This window comes from Oenanthe melanoleuca, chromosome 21, assembly GCF_029582105.1.
Source record: "Oenanthe melanoleuca isolate GR-GAL-2019-014 chromosome 21, OMel1.0, whole genome shotgun sequence".
Taxonomy (NCBI): Eukaryota; Metazoa; Chordata; class Aves; order Passeriformes; family Muscicapidae; genus Oenanthe; species Oenanthe melanoleuca.
Window position 1 is genome coordinate 6,416,802 of NC_079354.1, and position 18,576 is coordinate 6,435,377.

The 18,576-nt window shown below is 56.1% G+C and overlaps 1 protein-coding gene across 4 annotated transcripts in view; it reads right to left on the bottom strand.

Annotated features, from left to right (window-relative positions):
* Nucleotides 1–456: 456 nt before the first annotated feature.
* Nucleotides 457–18,576, bottom strand: part of SAMD11 (sterile alpha motif domain containing 11) — an 86,435-nt gene continuing 68,315 nt past the window's right edge. For all 4 annotated transcript variants that reach the window (XM_056508078.1, XM_056508079.1, XM_056508081.1 and 1 more), the window contains 6 exons: nt 11,593–11,708; nt 11,210–11,288; nt 9,701–10,383; nt 4,691–4,815; nt 3,107–3,217; nt 457–1,757 (listed from right to left, as the gene is read on the bottom strand). In XM_056508078.1, the coding sequence (XP_056364053.1) occupies nt 1,551–1,757; nt 3,107–3,217; nt 4,691–4,815; nt 9,701–10,383; nt 11,210–11,288; nt 11,593–11,708 (1,321 nt within the window). In that variant the 3' untranslated portion in view covers nt 457–1,550. The remainder of the gene's footprint in view (nt 1,758–3,106; nt 3,218–4,690; nt 4,816–9,700; nt 10,384–11,209; nt 11,289–11,592; nt 11,709–18,576) is intronic.

The following is an 18,576-nucleotide window of genomic DNA, read 5'->3' on the forward strand; positions in this document are numbered from 1 at the left end:
TGCCCCAGCACCACCCCAGATTTAGCTCTGGGGCTCTCACTAATCCTCCCTGGTGCCCAAAAACCCTGAAGTACTGCAGAGACTCTTCAGAGCTTTGTAGCTTCTGTGGAAGCCTTGATCAGCTCAAGCTGCTCTAAGAGTGCTGCAGAAGGAAACTTGGACTTGGGTTGGGGACGTTGTACAAGCATGAAGGAATAAAGGTGAAAATGCTCCTGTGGGAAACACTGCCCAGGTGAGAACTGCACCATCTTAGCTGAAAAGATTCTCACTTTGTAAAAGAGTTTAACTTCCCTGTTCTTCCCAAGGAGAAAGGAATTCCCTTTTTCTCCTGGCTCTGACTTAGCTGGGCCCGGTCCTGGCTGGAGCCAACCCTGGGCTTGGATTCCAGGCAGGACTCACCTGGCCCAGGTGAGCACCCAGGAAAGGAAGGACAGACACTGCTTGGGTAAAGCAAGGTACCATTTGTAAATTAAGTGTTTTTCTTTTTTATTTAAATTGATTGCTGGAAAGCATTTTTTTATCGTGATGTGATGGATAATGATTTTTTTCTTTTTTTTTTTACAATATAAAGAAGCTAAAGTACCACCAAAGCTATTCTGTAAGAAAAAACGGCAGCACGTGCAACGTTTAAACAAAAAACAAACCCCCCCAAAAAAAGGGGATTGGGGGAGGGGAGAGAGAAAAGTACCACATGTGATTGTTGTTCTCAACTGTACAAGTCACAGGAGGTCACCCCCAGGAGTTCCCAGCTCATTCACAGTAGTAAAAACTCATTGTTTGCCCATTGTCTGCAGGCCAGAATGTGCAATAATCCATCCACCTCTGCAGCAAGGCTGCAAACAAACCAACCCCAGCTGCAGGAGTGGGGCTGGGACCCCTCCTCCTCCCCCAGAGCATCACTGCTGCTCCTGGAAACAAAATCCCAAACAGCCCAGGCTGCCTCTGCACCATCCCAAAAGTAAACATGGACGGGAACTTGCCTTTTTTTTTTTTTTTCTGTCTCTTTTTTTTTTTTGTCTTTTTATCCTTTTTTTGTTCTGTCTTTGGTATTGTTTTCAAAGTCGCTAGAGATGCATAGAACACCTGAATGAGGAACTGAGCCCAGTTTGCAGGGAGGAGGAGAGCTCTGGGAAGGTGGCTGGGCTGGCTGTGGATGGTTTCTGTATTTTTTTTTTGCTCGAAGTACCGGTGGGAGGAGCAGGGCCCCTTCCCTTCGCTGTGGAGTCACAGCCCGAGTCCTGCAGGCAGAGAGAGCAGCCTGGCCGTGATCTGTCCATGATTGCAGTGCCGGCTCTCAGCTCCCCGGGAGTGTGAAGGGAACAGAAACGCTGCTCCATCCTCAGCATCTTCACTCAGCGTCGTCCCTCCACAACATCTTTGGATAAGTTTCCTTCCTTCCCTTTAATATTATTTTTTTTTTTTGACAGTTCAGAAATCTTCTCCGTGGTTCTTTCATTTTTATTTTCCCCAAACGAACCAACCAAAAAAATTAAAAAAAAATAAAAAAATAAAAAAAAATAAAATAAAAAATAGAAGCTCTGTGGGCGGAGTTAGGACGGGGCTTTGGGGGTGTCGCTGCCGTTCTCCTGTTTCGGGGAGCCCCTGCTGGGCGGGACGGGCCCGAAGGGCGAGGCCACGCTGCCGGTGGATGCCGGGCGGGGCTCGGCCGCCGCCTCCCGCTCCGGGGCCCGCGGCGGCAGCGGCAGCGCCAGCGGGAGCCCGGCCATGCACAGCACCCGGCCCAGCCGCCGGGCCACCTGCGGGAGAACGGCACGTCAGCGCGGGGAGGAGCCCCGCACACCCCAACCCCCGAGCACAGGAGCTGCCGCTTCTTCCTTCGGGGGAAAATCAGATTGATGGAGGGAGGAGCAGCCCCAGGACCGGGGAAACCCCATCCCTGGGCAGTGAGAGTCCCAGTGCCACCCCCTGCCCTGGCACTGGGTGGGCTTCAAGGTCCTCCTTCCACCCCAAACTTCTATGGAATGAAGCAACTCCATTCCCAAAGCACCTCAACACCAGACCAGGGAAAGTTTCCTCCTCTCATTTCCTCAGGGATTTAGTCCTGCAGTTCTGCTCCTGTTTGTGGGCACTGCTGGATCCCCCTGTCCCACCTCCAGGTGTGCTGGGACACCCCAGGTGAGGGGAGCTGCCTCATTCCTGCCCCTTTTATCCATGGACACTTCAACAGGACTTTGTTCTTAAAAAGGCCAAGGCAGGGAGGGAAAATGAAGCTGCTGGAGGGAGCCTGAGCCTCTGCTGCCTCCCAGCACCTCCACAGCTGCTTCCCATTTGAGCTTAACCAAAACCAGGGGCTGCTGCTGCACCCAGACAAGTGGGACATTATTCAGGGAGCAGAATTGGGGCTCTGCTCCCCCATCCAACCCCCAGCCCTGCTTGTTACACAACTTATTGATTCAATTGAAGGAATTTTTCAAGTTCCAGCTCATATCTCACACTCCCCCTGCCCCAAGCCCCATCTCTGAGCTGCTCAGGGCTCTCTTGTTTTTTGAGGAACATAAGAATTTTATTTCCTCCTGAATTGACCCACGGGGAACAATTGCCCACAGACCCTTTTTATGAGCCCCCTCATAAACAGGGAGGGCTGCAGGGAAAGCAGGAAAGTCCCTCATTGTTCCAGCACAGCACAAGCAGGGCTGGGATTTGGGGTCTGGGGACCTGGGGGTGTCCCTGGGCCCAGGGATGTGCAGTGACAGCCACAGCCCTGCCAGGACACAGCTCTGAGGGGACACAGCACAGCCTGGCCTTTACATGGGTCAGGAGGGATTTTCTCAGCACTCAGAGGGGAAAGAATCCAGCAGGATTTGAGTCCCACTGAGGGGAATGGGACCAGCCCATTGTCACAGCTCCCCACTGCATCCCCAGTTTCCCTGGACTATTTATTTCTGCCCCTGGGCACTGAATTCTGTCAGTGGTTTCTCCCTGAACCAGCTGTGACAGGTTTCACGTGAGCCTATGGAAGAGTTCTTGAAACAGAATTGCAATTAAATTATTGCTTAATAAATGGTATTTGGCAAACCCCGTGTCTGGACAGCCCCAGGGACAGCTTTAAATGGTGTCCTGGTCCTGAGAGAGGAGATTCTCCTACCTGTGACCTGATCTTCAGGGCAGGTCCCAGCTTGAGCCCCATGTTGTTCAGCAAGTGCTCTTCTGTCAGCAGGGGCAGGGTCTCCCCGTCGATGGCCTGATCTCGGAATACCTGAGGGGACAGGGACACAGCCAGGGCTCAGTGACAGCCACCCTGAGCCTCCTGAGCTGCCCTGGCACAGCAGGAAAAGCAGAACTCAAAACACCTCAGCATTTATCCACCAGGAGTTTCCCAGTGCTGTATCCCTTTGGAGAGGCAGTGGCTGCAGCCAAGTGGGTTTTTATTGCCTGACTCTCTGACCCAGCAGAGTCACTGCACCACCGTGGCCAGGAGCCAGAACCCTCCCAGGAACACTGCACAGAAACTGAGAAAAGCATCCCCGGGGTGTCCCCCAGCTCTAGTGAGGGACAAAGCTGAGTCCTAACCAGGCTGGGGCAAATTCTAGTTCTGCTGAACCTCCCTGGTTTGCCTGAACTGTGGTTCTAGAATCCAGAATTCCAGGGAATTCTGCAGAGCTTTCCTGGTTCTGGAATCACAGCATTCCAGGGCATTTGTAAGGATTTTCCTGGTTCTGTAATCACAGCATTCCAGGGAATTTTTAAGGATTTTCCTGGTTCTGGAATCACAGATTCCAGGGAATTTTGCAGGGCTCTCCTGGCAGGAGCAGGGAGCTGAGCAGTGCCAGAGCTCCCTGGGCCTGGAGCAGGGAACAGGCAGAGCCTTGGAGCTCTGGCATTTTCCCACAGTAAAAAAACCCCCCCAGGCAGGGCCTGAAACCCTCATCCCCTAAAGCTCCACAGGAGTGAGCAGGGCCAGGCTGGAACTGCCTGGGATCACTGGGAAGGGAGCAGCTCTGCCCCACTGCTGCTTCCTGCCCCACTGCAGCACTGGGAGGGAGGGTGGAGTGGGGGATGCTGCTGCTGAAGGTTCCTGCTCCTTTCAGAAGGGTCCAGGCAACTGCAGTGGTGGTTCCACAGGAATGCAGACACTGCAGAACCACTGGGGTGGGGTAAGTGGGAATGGCAGGGGCTGGGATTTTGGGTTTAGAGCTTTTTTCCTGAGCTCTCATCAGCTCACACATCACAGTGTTGGACCATCCTCATCCTCACTAATCCCAGCTCCTGAACTCCTCCCTATGCACAGAGACATCCCATAAACATCCACCATCCATCTCCTTTTATCCAGACTCCTCTCCCTCCCTCTCACCACAATCAGAACCTGACCCTCCCCTGGCTCTGATCCCCTCCCAAGCACATCCCAAATCCCTGTCACTGCCCTGGGAAGGTTCCCATCTCCATCACAAACGTTCCTGTCCCTGTTCCCCTCAATCACCTGTTTGTTCCAGAGCCAGGCTGCTTTTCCAAAAACCTGTTCTACCTGAGCTCAGGCTCAGTCCTATCCCTGCCCCTGAGCCCATCCTCTCCGGCTGAACTCCCTCCTCATTTCCCATCCCACACCTTCCAGCAAGTTCAGTTTCCATCAAGGAAAAGCCCAGGAAGGGCTGCAGGGCTCTGGGTGCAGCTGCAGGAGGGACCAGCCCAGCTGGGAGGGACTGGGCCCATTCCTGGGGCTGCAGGGATTTACCTGAGTGTACTCAGTGCAGCCAGACAGGTTGGACACGAAGCTGCAAACATCCTCCACTGTCCATTTGCTGATGTCCTCCAGCGCTGGGCTCTCCTCCCCATCCAGGAACAGACCTCCCATGGTGCCTGGGTTGTTTGGAGTCAGGGGTTGGCAAGGAGAGGAGGAGAGAGGAACATAAATCATTAAAATCCCACACGGACAACAACCAGCCTGCAATCTGAATAATTTTTCTCCAGCCACACATTCATCTTTAATGACCTGTCAATTACAGCGCTGGGCAGGGTCAATTCACAGGCCTCTTCCTCCTGGAGGTCCCGGCCTGGGGGAGGGGGGAGGAGAAATCCCAGCTAATGCATTTCATGTGTGTAATGCTCTTCAGCTGCGGGGGAAGCAGGGCAGGGGAGCAGAGCCCGCAGGGGCTGCTGCACACACCCCACAAAGAGGAAAACTCTGCTGCCGAACCACTGGGAGCTCCTGCTCCAGAACCTGGACCCAGCACAAGTCACTGCACCCATTCCTTTCTCCTTTCCTTTCCCCTTTCCCGTTTCCCTTTCCCCCTTTTCTCTGCAGCCACAATCCTCCCAGGAAACTGCACAGAAACTGAACTTGGGAAAAGCATCCCCGGGGTGTGTCCCAGCTCTAGTGCAGACACGAAGCCCCCAGGGCTCCTTGTCACCCTGCCCAGCCCCAGCTGTCCCGGGCTGGAGCTGGATCTGCCCTGGCTGGTGATGGGTGATGCTGTCAGACCCCAAAATGCACGGGGGCTGTGGTGCCAGCCCTGGCACACGAGGGGCTGGGGACACAGAAATCTGCACCAGCCTTGTCACACAGGGGGGACAAGGGGCTGGGGGCAGCAGAAATCTGTGCCAGCAGTGACAAATGGGGGGCTGGGGACACAGAAATCCTGCCAGCCCTGGCACACGAGGGGCTGGAGGCAGCAGAGCCTGACAGAAACTCTGAGAAATCCCCACAGGAGCCAGGGAGGAGCAGGAGAGGCAGGGAATGGAAATGGAGACAGAACAGCTCCAGTAACTCAGAGCTGCAGTGGGGGAAAAGGGAGGACACAGAACAAACCAAATTCCACAAAGCTCCTCTTTGGGGTGGGGGAAAGCCAGTATTAACCAATATTAACCCCTGGAAGTCCCTGCTGTGGGGTTTTTGGACCAGGAGAGCACAGAAACATTTACAGAGGAGAACAGGCAGGATTCTCAGGCAGGGAAAGAGTTTAGGGGAGGTTTGAGCTGCTCAGGGCATGGAGAACAGAAATTATCTGTCCTGTGGGCTTTGGGCTTTTCCCTGGTGGATCTGATGAACACAACCCTTGCTCCTGCCCAAAGCAGCTGGGACAGCACTTCCACAAGGGGAAAATGGATAAAACAAAACCATGGGGGAGAGCACAGGCTGGGAGCAGCCAATTCCCTGGGGAATAGCCCAGGGCTGAGGGAGCAGGCAGGGAAAGGAGCAGAGCCACACAGCAGGGCCCCTCCAGAGCCCCCAGCACATCCAGGAGAAGCTCAGGATGGGCACAGATGTCACTGTGCCAAGGACATGCTCTGAAGCAGCAGGGGCTGCACAGGCAGCAGGCAGAGGCTCTGCAATCATTTCCCTTCCCCATTTCCTGCTCCCCTCGCTGTCCCTGCAGGAGTTTGGGCAGGGGACAGCTCTGGCTGCTGTCCCAGCCCACAGCTCCCAGTGCTGGGATTGCTCCTGGGCAGGGGAGCAGCCCCAGAGCTGGGATGGCTTGGCTGGAGCTCTCCAGAATCCAGAGGAGGCTCTCAGGAGGTGCAGAGGAGCACCAGTGCTCCCTCCAACCTGACCCTTCCTGGGGTTCTGGGGCTGCTCCTCTCTCCTCCCATCCCTTTAAATCCCAACCCCACTGAAGTAAAGGAAAATTTCCATTAACTTCACCTGGATCTCTTACACTGTTGTACTGGGTTTGCATGGCAAAGTTCTGGCTGCAGGGGGGGCTTTGTGAGAAGCTGCCCAAAGCTTCCCCATGTCTGACAGAGCCAGTGCCAGGCAGCTCCAGGACAAACCTTCCACTGGCTGAGGCAGGGCCCACCAGTGGTGGTGGCAGAACCTCTGGGATGACAGACTTCAGAGGAAAAAGTTATTGTGACCCTCCTGCCAGTGCTTTGCTCCAGCCCAGACCCCTCAGGACACTCCCAGACCTTTCCCAGCTCCATCCTGGGTACCTTCAGTGTCCAGGTGTCCCCCAGCCCCTCTGCTCCCACCCCAGCCCTGCCAGCACTCAGCAACGATCCTGGCAAAGATTTCAAGGATTTCTGGAGCTGCTCAGGGTCCCTTCCCCCCGGAGCATCCCCAGTTCTGAGCTCCCTGCAGCTCCTGCCCTCCCTCCTGGGAGGAAAACTCGGTGCTGTGTCCCCTCCCCTGTCTGGCAGGGGGGACAATGAGAACAAATCGGTGCCAGGCGCTGCAGGGGCCGCACCTTCCATCCCAATAATGACCTGTCAGCGCTGCGGCAGCCACAAAGGGCAGCAGCCATTCCCTGCCAGCCCGGGCCCTGATAAATGAGGGTCCACGGGCTGCAAATGGATTAGGGAGCGTTCCAGCAGCTGGGGCCCGGCTGGGAGGAATCCATCGTCCCAGGACAGGTGTCCCCAGCACAGCCCAGCCACCTCCCGTTTATAATCCCCCCCTCCTGACACCCAGCTGCTCCAGGAGGAAAAGCCAGAGGCTGGAGGGGCTGGAGCTCTGGTCCTGCCGGCCAGGGAGGGCAGGAGCTCCTGGCACCCAGGGGACAGCTCAGGGGACAGCTGGGGACACAATGCCACCCCCTGGCAGCCACACACCTCTGGGTTCCACCGGTTCTGCTCTCAGCCCCTTCCCCATCCCCATCCCAGCCACTTCCCCATCTCCATCCCCATCTCAGCCCCATCCTCATCCCATCCCCATCCCCATCCTCATCCCCATCCCATCCCCATCCCCATCCTCATCCCAATCCCCGCTCCCCGGCGAGGGCTGGGTCAGGAGCAGCACAAGGCTGCCGTTAATTGCTCTCCAGACTACAATCAATAGAAGGATTTTAGCCTCCTGCACACTCCATCCTTCACCTTTTCCGAAGGACGGGGCTGCGGGAGGGCGGTGGGAGGAGGAGGAGGAGGAGGCTGAAACCTTGAGGAGATGAGGTCATCGAGCCACAGCCCCGAAGGCAGCTCAGGGAATCGACCCGGCCCGGCTGCCTCATCCATAACTCGGGCAGGGACCGAGCAGCTCCTAAAACAGCTCCAAACCCAGAACAGATCCTAAAACAGAGCAGCTCCAGCCCCCAAAACAGCTCCAAACCCAGAACAGCTCTAGCTCCTAAAACAGAGCAGCCTCCCTGAGCTGGCAGAGCACAGGAACAGCCCCAAACTCAGCTGGATGCTTCTCCCTCCAGCTCTTCCCCTTGCTCACCTGCCTTGTCTGGGTTATTTTATAATCCAGGGCAGGGCACAACCTCCCATCCCTGCTGAGAGCACAGAGGGTGCAGGATGGTCTGGCCCGGGGGGAGAGGTGGAGCTTTGCCTGCCCTCGGGGGCTCAGTGCTCCCCCAGAGCCTCAGGAGGGTTTCACTCACCCCAGGATGCCTGCAGCCCTTGGATCGATATAACCTTAATATTTCAGCTGCTGAACTCCCACCTCAGCCCCTGCTGCTGCATCCTACAGCACTGCCCGTCCTCCCAAGGCTTCCCAGGTGGGAGATTTGGCCCAAACCCAGGGGGAGAGCAGCCCCAGCAGAGTGTGAAACCAGCCCTCAGGAAAGCAGCTCCAGCCCTGGCACAGGCTGCACAACACAGGGAAACCCAGCCTGGAGCTGCACCAGAGCCTGGAGCTGTGCTGGTGATATAAATCCAAAGTGATGATAATAAATGGGCTATTACAGCGACTCACACACTGCTGGGGGAGGCAGGGAGGGAGGGAGGGGAGGAGGGAGGGGAGGCAGCCCAGCCCTGCAGAGCTCTCACCGCCCCCCAGCAGCACGGAGCCCAGCCCAGGCCTAATGGCCAGGAGGAAAAGGCTCCTGTGAGGAAGCCTGGCAGCCCGAGGCTGCAGCAATATTTATCATCCTGGCCACCTGCCTGTCACTGAGAAATGGCTTCCTCCTGCCTGGCTGGGAGGCAGCTCTAATGAGGGATGGGCAGCCGAGCTCACAGGCAGAGAGCAGCACAGCACAGCCCCCCCTTCTCCTGTGCAGGAGCCCTGCCTCCTGCTAATTGCTCTGCCAGGTAATTAGCTGATTTGGGCAGATTTGGGTTCTTGGCTGGGCTGGGTTTGAGGCCCCATTTGTGGCCCTGGTACCCCCTGCTCCTGCAGTGAGAATTGCTCTGGCAGTGCCCTCCCTGCCTGTCCCACCCAGCCTGTGACACTGAGAAATGCCCCCCAGGCCAGGACAGAGCCCAGCTGAGCCCAGTGCCCTGCCCTGGCACAGGGGCACGTGGGAACCAGGCTGGAAAAGCCCCCCAAGGTCACTGAGCCCAAGTTTTGAGCAATGCCCACCCAGAGTGCCACATCCATCCTTCCCTGGACACCTGCAGGGATGGTCACACTGCCTCCCAGTGCCTGAGCAGCCTTTCCAGGGAAATCCTTCCTTTGGAAACAAGGAAGAGAAGCTGACAGAGCAACCACAAGCAGAGTTTGTAACGAGCACCAAACACATCAGTGGACAGTGCTGAAGGCCTAGGCACATTTCAGCCAGGCCTTTTCTCATGTTTTGAGTCTTTCTCAGGCCGTGAAACTTTCTCAGCTCCAGCCAGGATTTTTCCCAGGCTAGAGCCTTTTCTTATAACAAAAGATAAACACCTGCTGGCTCTGTGGGAAAGCCAGGGACAGGAGGTGTCTCTCTGACCAATGAACCGTGTTTTGTTTTTCACGAATTTAAAGCCATGGCTTCCTTCAACAAACTGCTCTTTCTCACACCAAGTAAGAGAGCGCCTGTTGCTGTGTCCTTTCACCTCTCCAAAACCCGTTCGCAGCAGCACACAGCCCTGCTCCAGCCCAGCACCTCACCTGCATGGAAGTAGGGGCTCACGGTGTAGGGGAATCCGAAGGGCAGCGGCTGTGGGGCGGCCAGGGGCGCCGGGGGCAGGTATTTCACCTCGGCCTTGCTGATGCCGGGCCCCAGCAGGTGGCTGGGGGACTCGGCGCTGGAGGAGCTGCCGGGGCCGGCGCCGGGGGCCGCGGGCTCGCCCGGCTCCTTGCCGCCCTCACAGGCCTTGCCCGCGCCGTCCTTGCCCTCCCTGGGCTCCGCCGCCTGCGCCTCGCCCTTGCTCCCCTCGGCCTTGTCCTCGCCGTCGCTCTCCGAGTCCTTCATGTCCTCGTCGTTGCAGTCCTGCGCGCCGTCCCTGCCGCGCGGCTCCCGCGCCTCTCCCTGCGGCTCGGCGCGGGGCTGCGGCGCTTTCCGCGGGGCTGCGGCCGCCCCTGCCCGGCGGGGCTGCTCCTTGGGCGGGGTGGCGGCGGCGGGGGTGAGGGAGAGCAGCGGGGCGCTGCTGTGGCGCAGCACCAGCATGGCGCTGCGGCGGGACAGCTCGTCGCGCAGCGCGGGGCCCTCGGGCGCCTCGTGGGCGCTGCGCAGCGCGGGGTGCTCGGGGGGCAGCGCGGGGTGCAGGCTCAGCGGCTCCGCGCCCAGCAGCCGCTGCCGGTGAAGCGTCTCCAGCTCCTTCTGGCGGAGCAGCTCGGCCGACATCTCCAGCCTGCAGTTTGGAGAATTTGGGGGTGTTGCAGTGCCTTTCCCCAGCCCGCACTCGGACACTGCTGTGTCACCCGGGCCCAGCTGTGCTCGGTTGGTGTGGCCAGAAATGTGAATTCTGTCCCCACCTGCTGCAGCCGGGTGGGGCAGTGCCCCTGATCTCCTGGCACACATTATCTGCTCATGGGCCATCTCTAAACCAGCTGGGCAATCATCTTTATCTTCCCACAGCCCATCCTCCCTCCAGGGGATATCTCCTGTTAATGGCCACTGAGTCCCAGGGCATGACTGATAAAATTCCATCATCCCACTGGGAGATGCTCCAGCCAGGGGAGCAGCCAAGCCTTTCCTACCAGATAAAAACTGAGATTTTGGACACCAAGGGACCTTCTTTCCACTGGATTCCAGAGGAAAGCCAGACCTTTCCACATCATCCCTGGAGCTTCAGAGGAAACTGCACCTTCTCCAGGAGCACTGCTCCAGCTGAACCACATCTGCCCCTGCAGGAGGATGCAGCCACCATTGAATGGGACTGTGCCAACACCCTGACTGACGGGTGTCAGCTTGGATTCTGACTCTGGCAGGGTTGGGATTGTTCTGTGTAATACTGCATTTCTATTTTAATTTTCCTAGCAAAGAGCTGTTATTCCTAATTCCCAGATCTTTGCCTGAGAGCCCCTTAATTTCAAAACTATAATAATTTAGAGGGAGGGGGTTCACATTCTCCATTTGAAAGAGAAGCTCCTGCCTTTACTGGCAGACACCTGTCCTTCACACCAGGACACCAGCTCACCCCACAGCAGCACAAACCCAGCCCCTTTCACTCTTACCTGGCCAGGTTCTGCTTCCGTAGCATCTCCTGCTGCCGTGCAAACATCTCTGCCTGTGCTGGCTGCAGGAACCCGTAACCTGGGGCAGGGACAACACTGGGGTTACTCTTCTCAGCACTGACCCTGCCTCAGGGCAGCTCCCCAGAGGGAGAAAGGGCACCTGAGCACTGCTGTCTGTTCAGAGCCACCCTCAGTGCTACAGGGCAGCTGGGGATGGGAAGGGCAGCCAGGGAGGAACTGGAGCAGCAGGAATTTCCTACTGCTGCAGAACCAGGGTGAAGTCAGCACAGCAGTCGAGGGGAGACACAGAAAGCGAGTGTGGGCTGCAGGGCACACTGTCCCAGCTGCACCTCTGCCCTGCCCTGTGTCACCTGGGCACTCACCTGGCGTCTGGCACAGCGCCGAGGGCACCCCGAGGAAGGGAGGTCTCAGGTGGGGTCCCAGGGCGATGTGGGGAGCGTTCTGGGGCGACAGCAGAGGAGGTGGGTGGGAGATCTCCCTGCAGCAATCAGAAAATAAAGCCTTGTTGAAAAGCTGGAGGCTCCAAAGGGCCCTGGCTCAGGAAGAACATCTTGGCTGCAGATGAGCTGCATCTTGACCCAGAGGCTGCTGCCTCTTCACCCTCATGCACAGCTTCTAAAATGGAGAGAAAAATGAAAAGCAGCAGGACCAGAAGGGGAAGAAAGCAGCCAGGACTCCCCAGGTCCAACACATTTCCCACCTTTGTTTTGTGGCCTTTCAGCCAGGCTGTCTGAAGGGATTTTCCCTGCCCAGGTTAAAGAGGAAGGCTGGAGATGCTCCATCTGCCCCTTCCTTATCACATTTGGGTTTCTGCCTCAACACCTGAGTAGGAATTCAGTGTTTGGGGGCTGCAGAGTGGGTTTGGGAGGATATGAAGGAATCACTGGCTTGCCTCGCAAAAAACCCCTGCCCTAGCTGGGCTAAGGGATGATCTTTAATTCTGGAGAGGAAAGCTGGAAGTGAGGCAGAGGAAAATACAGATGGGAGAGGGATGTGAGCAGGAAGGGCAATGGGATCAGTGGGAAGCAATCCTGCTGGAGAAGGGTAGGTGAAGTCAGGTAGAATGGGCAGAGCAGATGCCAGGGGCTGGGGAAACTGAGAGAGGCAGGATTGGGTGGTGGGAAGGGCACAATGCCTGGAAAAGAGGCAGAAGGAGGGAAAGCAGGAAAAAAAAAATAGGCAGGAAGGGAATAAGAGCCAAGGTCTCTTCCATTAGTCAAATCTGCCCTGGGAGCCTGCAAGCAAATCTGCTTTCCGGCTGCACGTCTCTTAATTCCTTTTGATGGCCACTTACAACATTATTACTTTCAGCAGGGCATCCAGAGGCAGAGCCAAGTGCAGGGCCGTTTATTTTCATTTTACAGTACCTCCCTGGAAAAATCTGCTCCAAGAGAGGCTGGAGGGCGAGGGAGAGGGAGGAAGAAGGTGCCTGTGACTTTGCAACAAACACAGCATGTGCAGATGCACTGCAGGGGGAGGGTAACAATGGGAGCATCCTGGCCATCCATGGATCTGCTCGTGGAAATGGATCAACTCCTGGGCATGGATAAGCTAATGGAAATGGATCTGCTCATGGAAATGATCAGCTCCTGGGCATGGATCATCAGCTCATGAGCATGGATCTGCTCATGGATCTGTTCATGGGCATGGATAAGCTAATGAAAATGGATCAGCTCATGGGCACAGATCAGCTCCTGGGCATGGATCAGCTCCAGGGCATGATCTGTTCATGGAAATGGATCTGCCCACGGATTAGCTCCTGGGCATGGATCAGCTCAAGGGCATGAAAGAGCTCCTGGGCATGGATAATCTAATGGAAATGGATCAGCTCCTGGGCATGGATCTGCCCCTGGAAAGCCAGACCAGAACTCCTGGGCACCAAGTGGCCAAGCACAGACCTCCCCAGCGCAGCTTTATCCCCACTCTGTGCACCCACCGCAGAACACGCACCCGGCTGCGCTTCCCCTCCAAAATCCCTCCTTCCCGCGGTGCCGCGCCCGCTGCCCACCCCGCCTCCCCTCCCGCTGCTCCCCGGTGCCCTGGCTCTGCTCCGAGCTAATTGCGGTGTCTGCAGGGCCGGGGATCGATGGGGGCTCCTGCAATGTTAATGCCGCCCGTGCGCCGCCCGCGCCGCGCTGGCAGCTCCAATTAATCTCAGGTAACGCCGCGCGCGACCTTCGGGCTCGGAGCCGGGGCAGCAGCCAAGCGATGCTGATGTAATTACAGCGCCAAGTGTGTAATCACCTGCCCTAATCCCCGAGGCCTCGCAATTAGCCGGGGCCGCGCTGCCAAGCGCCGCCGCCACCCGCGCCGGCCCCGCCGATGAATAACGCGCAATTAAAGCGGCGTGACGGCGGCTCGAGGTGTCCGCTCGATCGTAATTAGCTGTAATCACGGGCAGGCCAGCCCGGCAGACGTGCTGCTCGCTTCGGAAGGAGCGATTCAGGGAACCGAGGCGCTGTTAACCGTGTGTGGGGAAGGGTGGTGCAGTCAGAGAGCCAGGGGTCTCTCTGAATTCTTCAGAGAGAAATCAGAGTGCAGGGATTGAGTAAGTTTTAGGGTGAGTTCTAATGCTTTTAGTAAGTGAAAGGTTTCAAATGGCAGAGTGGCAGTGAGTGTTCTGGTGAAGGTAGGAACATACTGATACCTTCAGTGGAGGCTCCAAGCCCACAGCTGTAGACAGGACTTAGACAATAGAGCTGTAGTAAGAATATTGCTGACATTTTTCAGATAGAACAAGATAGATTGTATGAGTAGTTCTGTACGTAACCTGGTGTGCTAAGAACTAGAATTCTAATAGGTTAAGGAGTGGTGGTCTGAGTTTGTGTCTTAGCTTGTTAGAAAAATCCTATATAAGAGTTTGTATTGAGAGAGTTGCTGCTTTTAGCCATTGGGCTTTTAGCCACAAGTTTCTAGCCATTCCCTTATTGCTGCTGCTTTGCCATTGCTTTTTGCCATTGCTTGTCTGCTTGCCTGCTGAGACTGATGTGCTTTGTAATAAATAAGTTTTTTAACTATTAGCTGCTTTGCTCATTTAAGATTACCCGACGAAGTAGGAGCCAAGAGCTCTGGAGTTTGGTGCCTGTAGAGCACCTGGAGGTCGAAAGAACTCACAGAAGGGGATCCTGCAGGAGCACCAGGGTGTATGGAGAGCTCAAAAACAAAGGAGCGCCTTGGGCTGTGCCAGGCTGTGCCCAGGAAGCAGAGGGTGGGATGGGGAACAGGGCTAGGTGCTGGAAAAGGAAAGGTTCTCCCTTTGGGGGCAGCCCAGCGCTCATCCCAGGGTGTTTTTGTGCTTTCATGTTGTGCTACAGGGCATGACTTTGATCCCTGAGGAATCCACATCTGCTCCAGACTCTGCAGAGTTCCCTCAGAGCTCCCCTGCCTTCCTTGGGTGCCTGCCTGGGGAATGGGATGCAGCAAAGGGACAAAGCCACCGCTCCTGGACCCCATCCCATGGGCACAGCAGCCTGGGAAGCAGCTGCAGGGGGCTGGAAGAGGGGCTGGACAGGACACAGCAGTCCCACAGCCTCCAACACACCCTGGGGATGAGCCCCAAGGGTTAGGGACAGCCCAGGGACACACAGTGACACACACTGTCACCGTCCCTGCGTGGCACAGCAGGACACACAGACCCCTGGGGCTCCCCCAAACACCCACACAGGGCAGCAGGAGCAGCCCAAGGTCCCTCAGCTGGCACTGTCACACCCCTGGGCTCAGAGCAGGGAGGCCAGATGGCCAAACCAGCCCAAAAAAGGGCTACAGATGGCCAAGCAAAGGGGATCAGTGCACCTGTCCTGCTCAGCAGGCAGGGATGCTCACAAGTATTTGGGCAAGAGGGGATTTTCCTCCCTGCAGGGAGCCTGATGTTGCCCAGCTCCTGCCCCAGGCCCCTCAGCTGCGTGGCCACCAGGGACAGACCCCCAGAGCCACCCCCCAGAGCCAGCCTGCTGGGCACAGAACCTGCCCTGCTCCCTGCCAGCCCATCCTGGGCATGGGCAGCCAGCACAGGAGGAGGCAGCAGCACCAGACTGCAGCCCCAGAATAAAAACCCCTGAACAAAGGCTGCTGTGCTTCCATCCAGGTGTGCACCACCACTGATCCCTGCATCCTCTCCTCTCTGTCAGCCTCCAATCCCCCATTAAATTCCTTCCTCCTCTTCCTCCACGGCTCAGAGTCAGAATTACAGTGCCCTGCTCTGAGGAGGTGAATTTAGCCCCTGGCAATTACATCTGATACGCCTTGTCCTTACCTTGCAGAGAGCAATTCTGTGCTGCTGCACATTCCTCCCCCTGCTCCCTTTTTTCCTTTTCCCCCCCTAAAATGCCAGCTGGAGGCTTGTGAGCAGAGTATTAGGGGATTTGCACTGCACGCTGCTAAATTTGATATGTCCTTTAACAGGAGACAAATGGTTCACAAGGCTTAAAAAGTATCGACTTTTCTTTAACAATAAGCACTAATGGCCTTCAAATAATCAATATTTAAAGTCATTATGGGGTTACACATTATACTGTTAAAGCCAAGCCTTTCACTTTAACCCCATCATACCCTCCCAAGGCCAGAGCAGAGCTCCCCCCTGGCTCAGCCCAAGCTCTGGGGAAGGCTGGGAGCACAGGCTGTGCCTGGAGATGTGAGAGGGTCAGGAAATGCAGATTGAAACCGGCAAGGCATGGAAATAAATTTAGAACGGATGGAAGAAGAGGGAAGGGAGGGGGGGAAAGAATGCATGAAAGCTCTGCTTTCTTCTGCTCTGCATTTGATAGGAAGAGACACTTTAAACCCGAGGTAACAGGCAGGAGGCACAGAGCTCCTCGCTGCTCTGCCAGCCCCAGACACTGCCAGCAAGGGAGGATAAATAAAATCAAAGGCCTTGCTGAAAATGCTGTGTGGGATTTCCAGGCAGGAAAAGAACACGTGCTGGCACTGCCCTCCCAGGGATGCTTTGTGCTGCCCCCTCCAAATCCAAACTGCAGCTGAAACCAAACTGGTTAAATCAGGGCAGGATCTTTGGCCTTTGCTCTGCAGAATATTCAGCCAGATGGGAACCAGGGAGGGATTCTGGCAGGGCAAAAATCAGAAAATCAGAGCATTCAGAGAGGAGGGGGGGGACAGGGCTGGGGTGGGTAAGAGCAGGGGAGGAGAGAGATGGTGATGGCAGGAGGTGCCCAGAGAGGGCACAAGGTGTGCCCAGAGCAGGAGATGAGCCCAGAGCAGGAGCTGTGCCCAGGGAGGGCAGGAGGTGCCCAGAGAGGGCACAAGGTGTGCCCAGGGAGGGCAGGAGCTGAGCCCACAGCAGGAGCTGTGCCCAGAGCAGGAGCTGAGCCCAGAGCAGGAGGTGTGCCCAGAGAGGGCAGGAGCTGAGCCCAGAGCAGGAGCTGAGCCCAGAGAGGGCACAAGGTGTGCCCAGGGAGGGCAGGAGCTGAGCCCAGAGCAGGAGCTGAGCCCAGAGCAGGAGCTGAGCCCAGAGAGGGCACAAGGTGTGCCCAGGGAGGGCAGGAGCTGAGCCCAGAGCAGGAGCTGAGCCCAGAGCAGGAGCTGAGCCCAGAGAGGGCACAAGGTGTGCCCAGGGAGGGCAGGAGCTGTGCCCAGAGCAGGAGCTGAGCCCAGAGCAGGAGCTGAGCCCAGAGCAGGAGCTGTGCCCAGGGAGGGCAGGAGCTGAGCCCAGAGCAGGAGCTGAGCCCAGAGCAGGAGCTGAGCCCAGAGCAGGAGCTGTGCCCAGAGCAGGAGCTGAGCCCAGAGCAGGAGCTGAGCCCAGAGCAGGAGCTGAGCCCAGAGAGGGCACAAGGTGTGCCCAGGGAGGGCAGGAGCTGTGCCCAGAGCAGGAGCTGTGCCCAGAGCAGGAGCTGTGCCCAAGGAACCAGCAGGGAAAAGGAAAACCTCCCCAAAGCAGGGGGAGGAAGGAGGCGGTGGAAGAACCAACCAACAGCAGATGGGAAGGAGGGAATCCAGAACTGCAGGCTGGGTATTTTGGGCACAGCTCTGCTCAGAGGGAGCCTCTGGCTGGTGCCTGGTGTCTGTCAGCTCCTGCAGGGGAGGCAGCAGTGGCTGCAGGACCCTGGCACGGGGGTGTGCTGGCACCTCAGCCTGGCAGCACCCCGTGTTCTTGGCACCCCCAGGCACAAAAACCAACCCCAGCACAGAACTGCATCAAACCCAGCCACATTTTGGTGCCTCAATTAAGGGAGAAAGCCCAAAGAAAGCCCCTGATGACTGCTGGGAGAGGCAAGCAGGACTGCAGAAGAAGAAGACTGGGATTTCTCATCACCTATCTTATACTGAGGTGAGCAACTTTGGTAATCTAGGAGCATAAAATATTATGCCAAAAGAGCAGAAATGAGAAAAAAAATCTATAGAACTTATAATGATGTATTTAAGATGAGCTGAGTGTTCATATATATCCACAGAGATGGGGGAAAATATATTTAAAGAACAGAAATAATAGTATGGGAAAGGATTCAGGATTTATAATGACATATTTAAAGTAAGTTAAGTGTTGTGCTCGAGTCTATAGAGATGGGGGAAAGTGTATTTGAGGAGCAGAAATATATGTATTATTATTTAGAATCCTTATTAAGGAGAAATTGTTTTAGTGTTCCAAATAAAAAGTTAAGAGAACTGTTAATATATGTTAGACAGAATTTTCCAAATGAAGATTCTGATTGTGTTTTAAGTGAAACTTAAGGGAGCTTCACTCCACTGAGCTCCCCCAGCCCTGCCTCAGCTCCTCTCCAACCCCTTCTGTGGGAAACCCTTCCCTTTCCTCAATGGGAAATCTTGCACAGAGAGAAGCAGGGATGAGCACATCCCACCAGGCTGAAGGAGCCCAGGAGAACAGTGACAACAAATCCTGGGGACAGCAGCCAAGGAGCAGCATCCAAGCACAGCCTGCAGGAGAGGCAGCAGCTTGGAGGTGGGCAGAGCTCCAGGCTGGAGTGGTGACAGTGGCACCTTTCAGTTGTACCCGCTCCTCTTCCAAGTCTTTTTATAACACTGAACTCAACCATCCTCCCAACAGAGCACCAGGCCCTGGCACTCCAGCTGAATCCATCTCCAAAGCATCTAGGAAACCAAAACCATGAAACACAATGAATTCTCCAGGCTGTGGCTTGAGTCTGCTTTTGGCAAGGTGTCTCAGTTTCACTGACTCCTTCCAAGAGATGCAGAAGGGAGCAGAGATGAAGAGACCACTATCAGAACCTCAGCCCAAAAAAAATCCACATCTGTGTGTGTCTCACAAAGCCAAACCTCCCAGCCTGTTTCTGACCAGCAAAGATATAATAATTAATTCATTTATGACAAATTACAAATGTCTGAGCACACCCACCTTCCCTAGTGCCCCCCAGCTC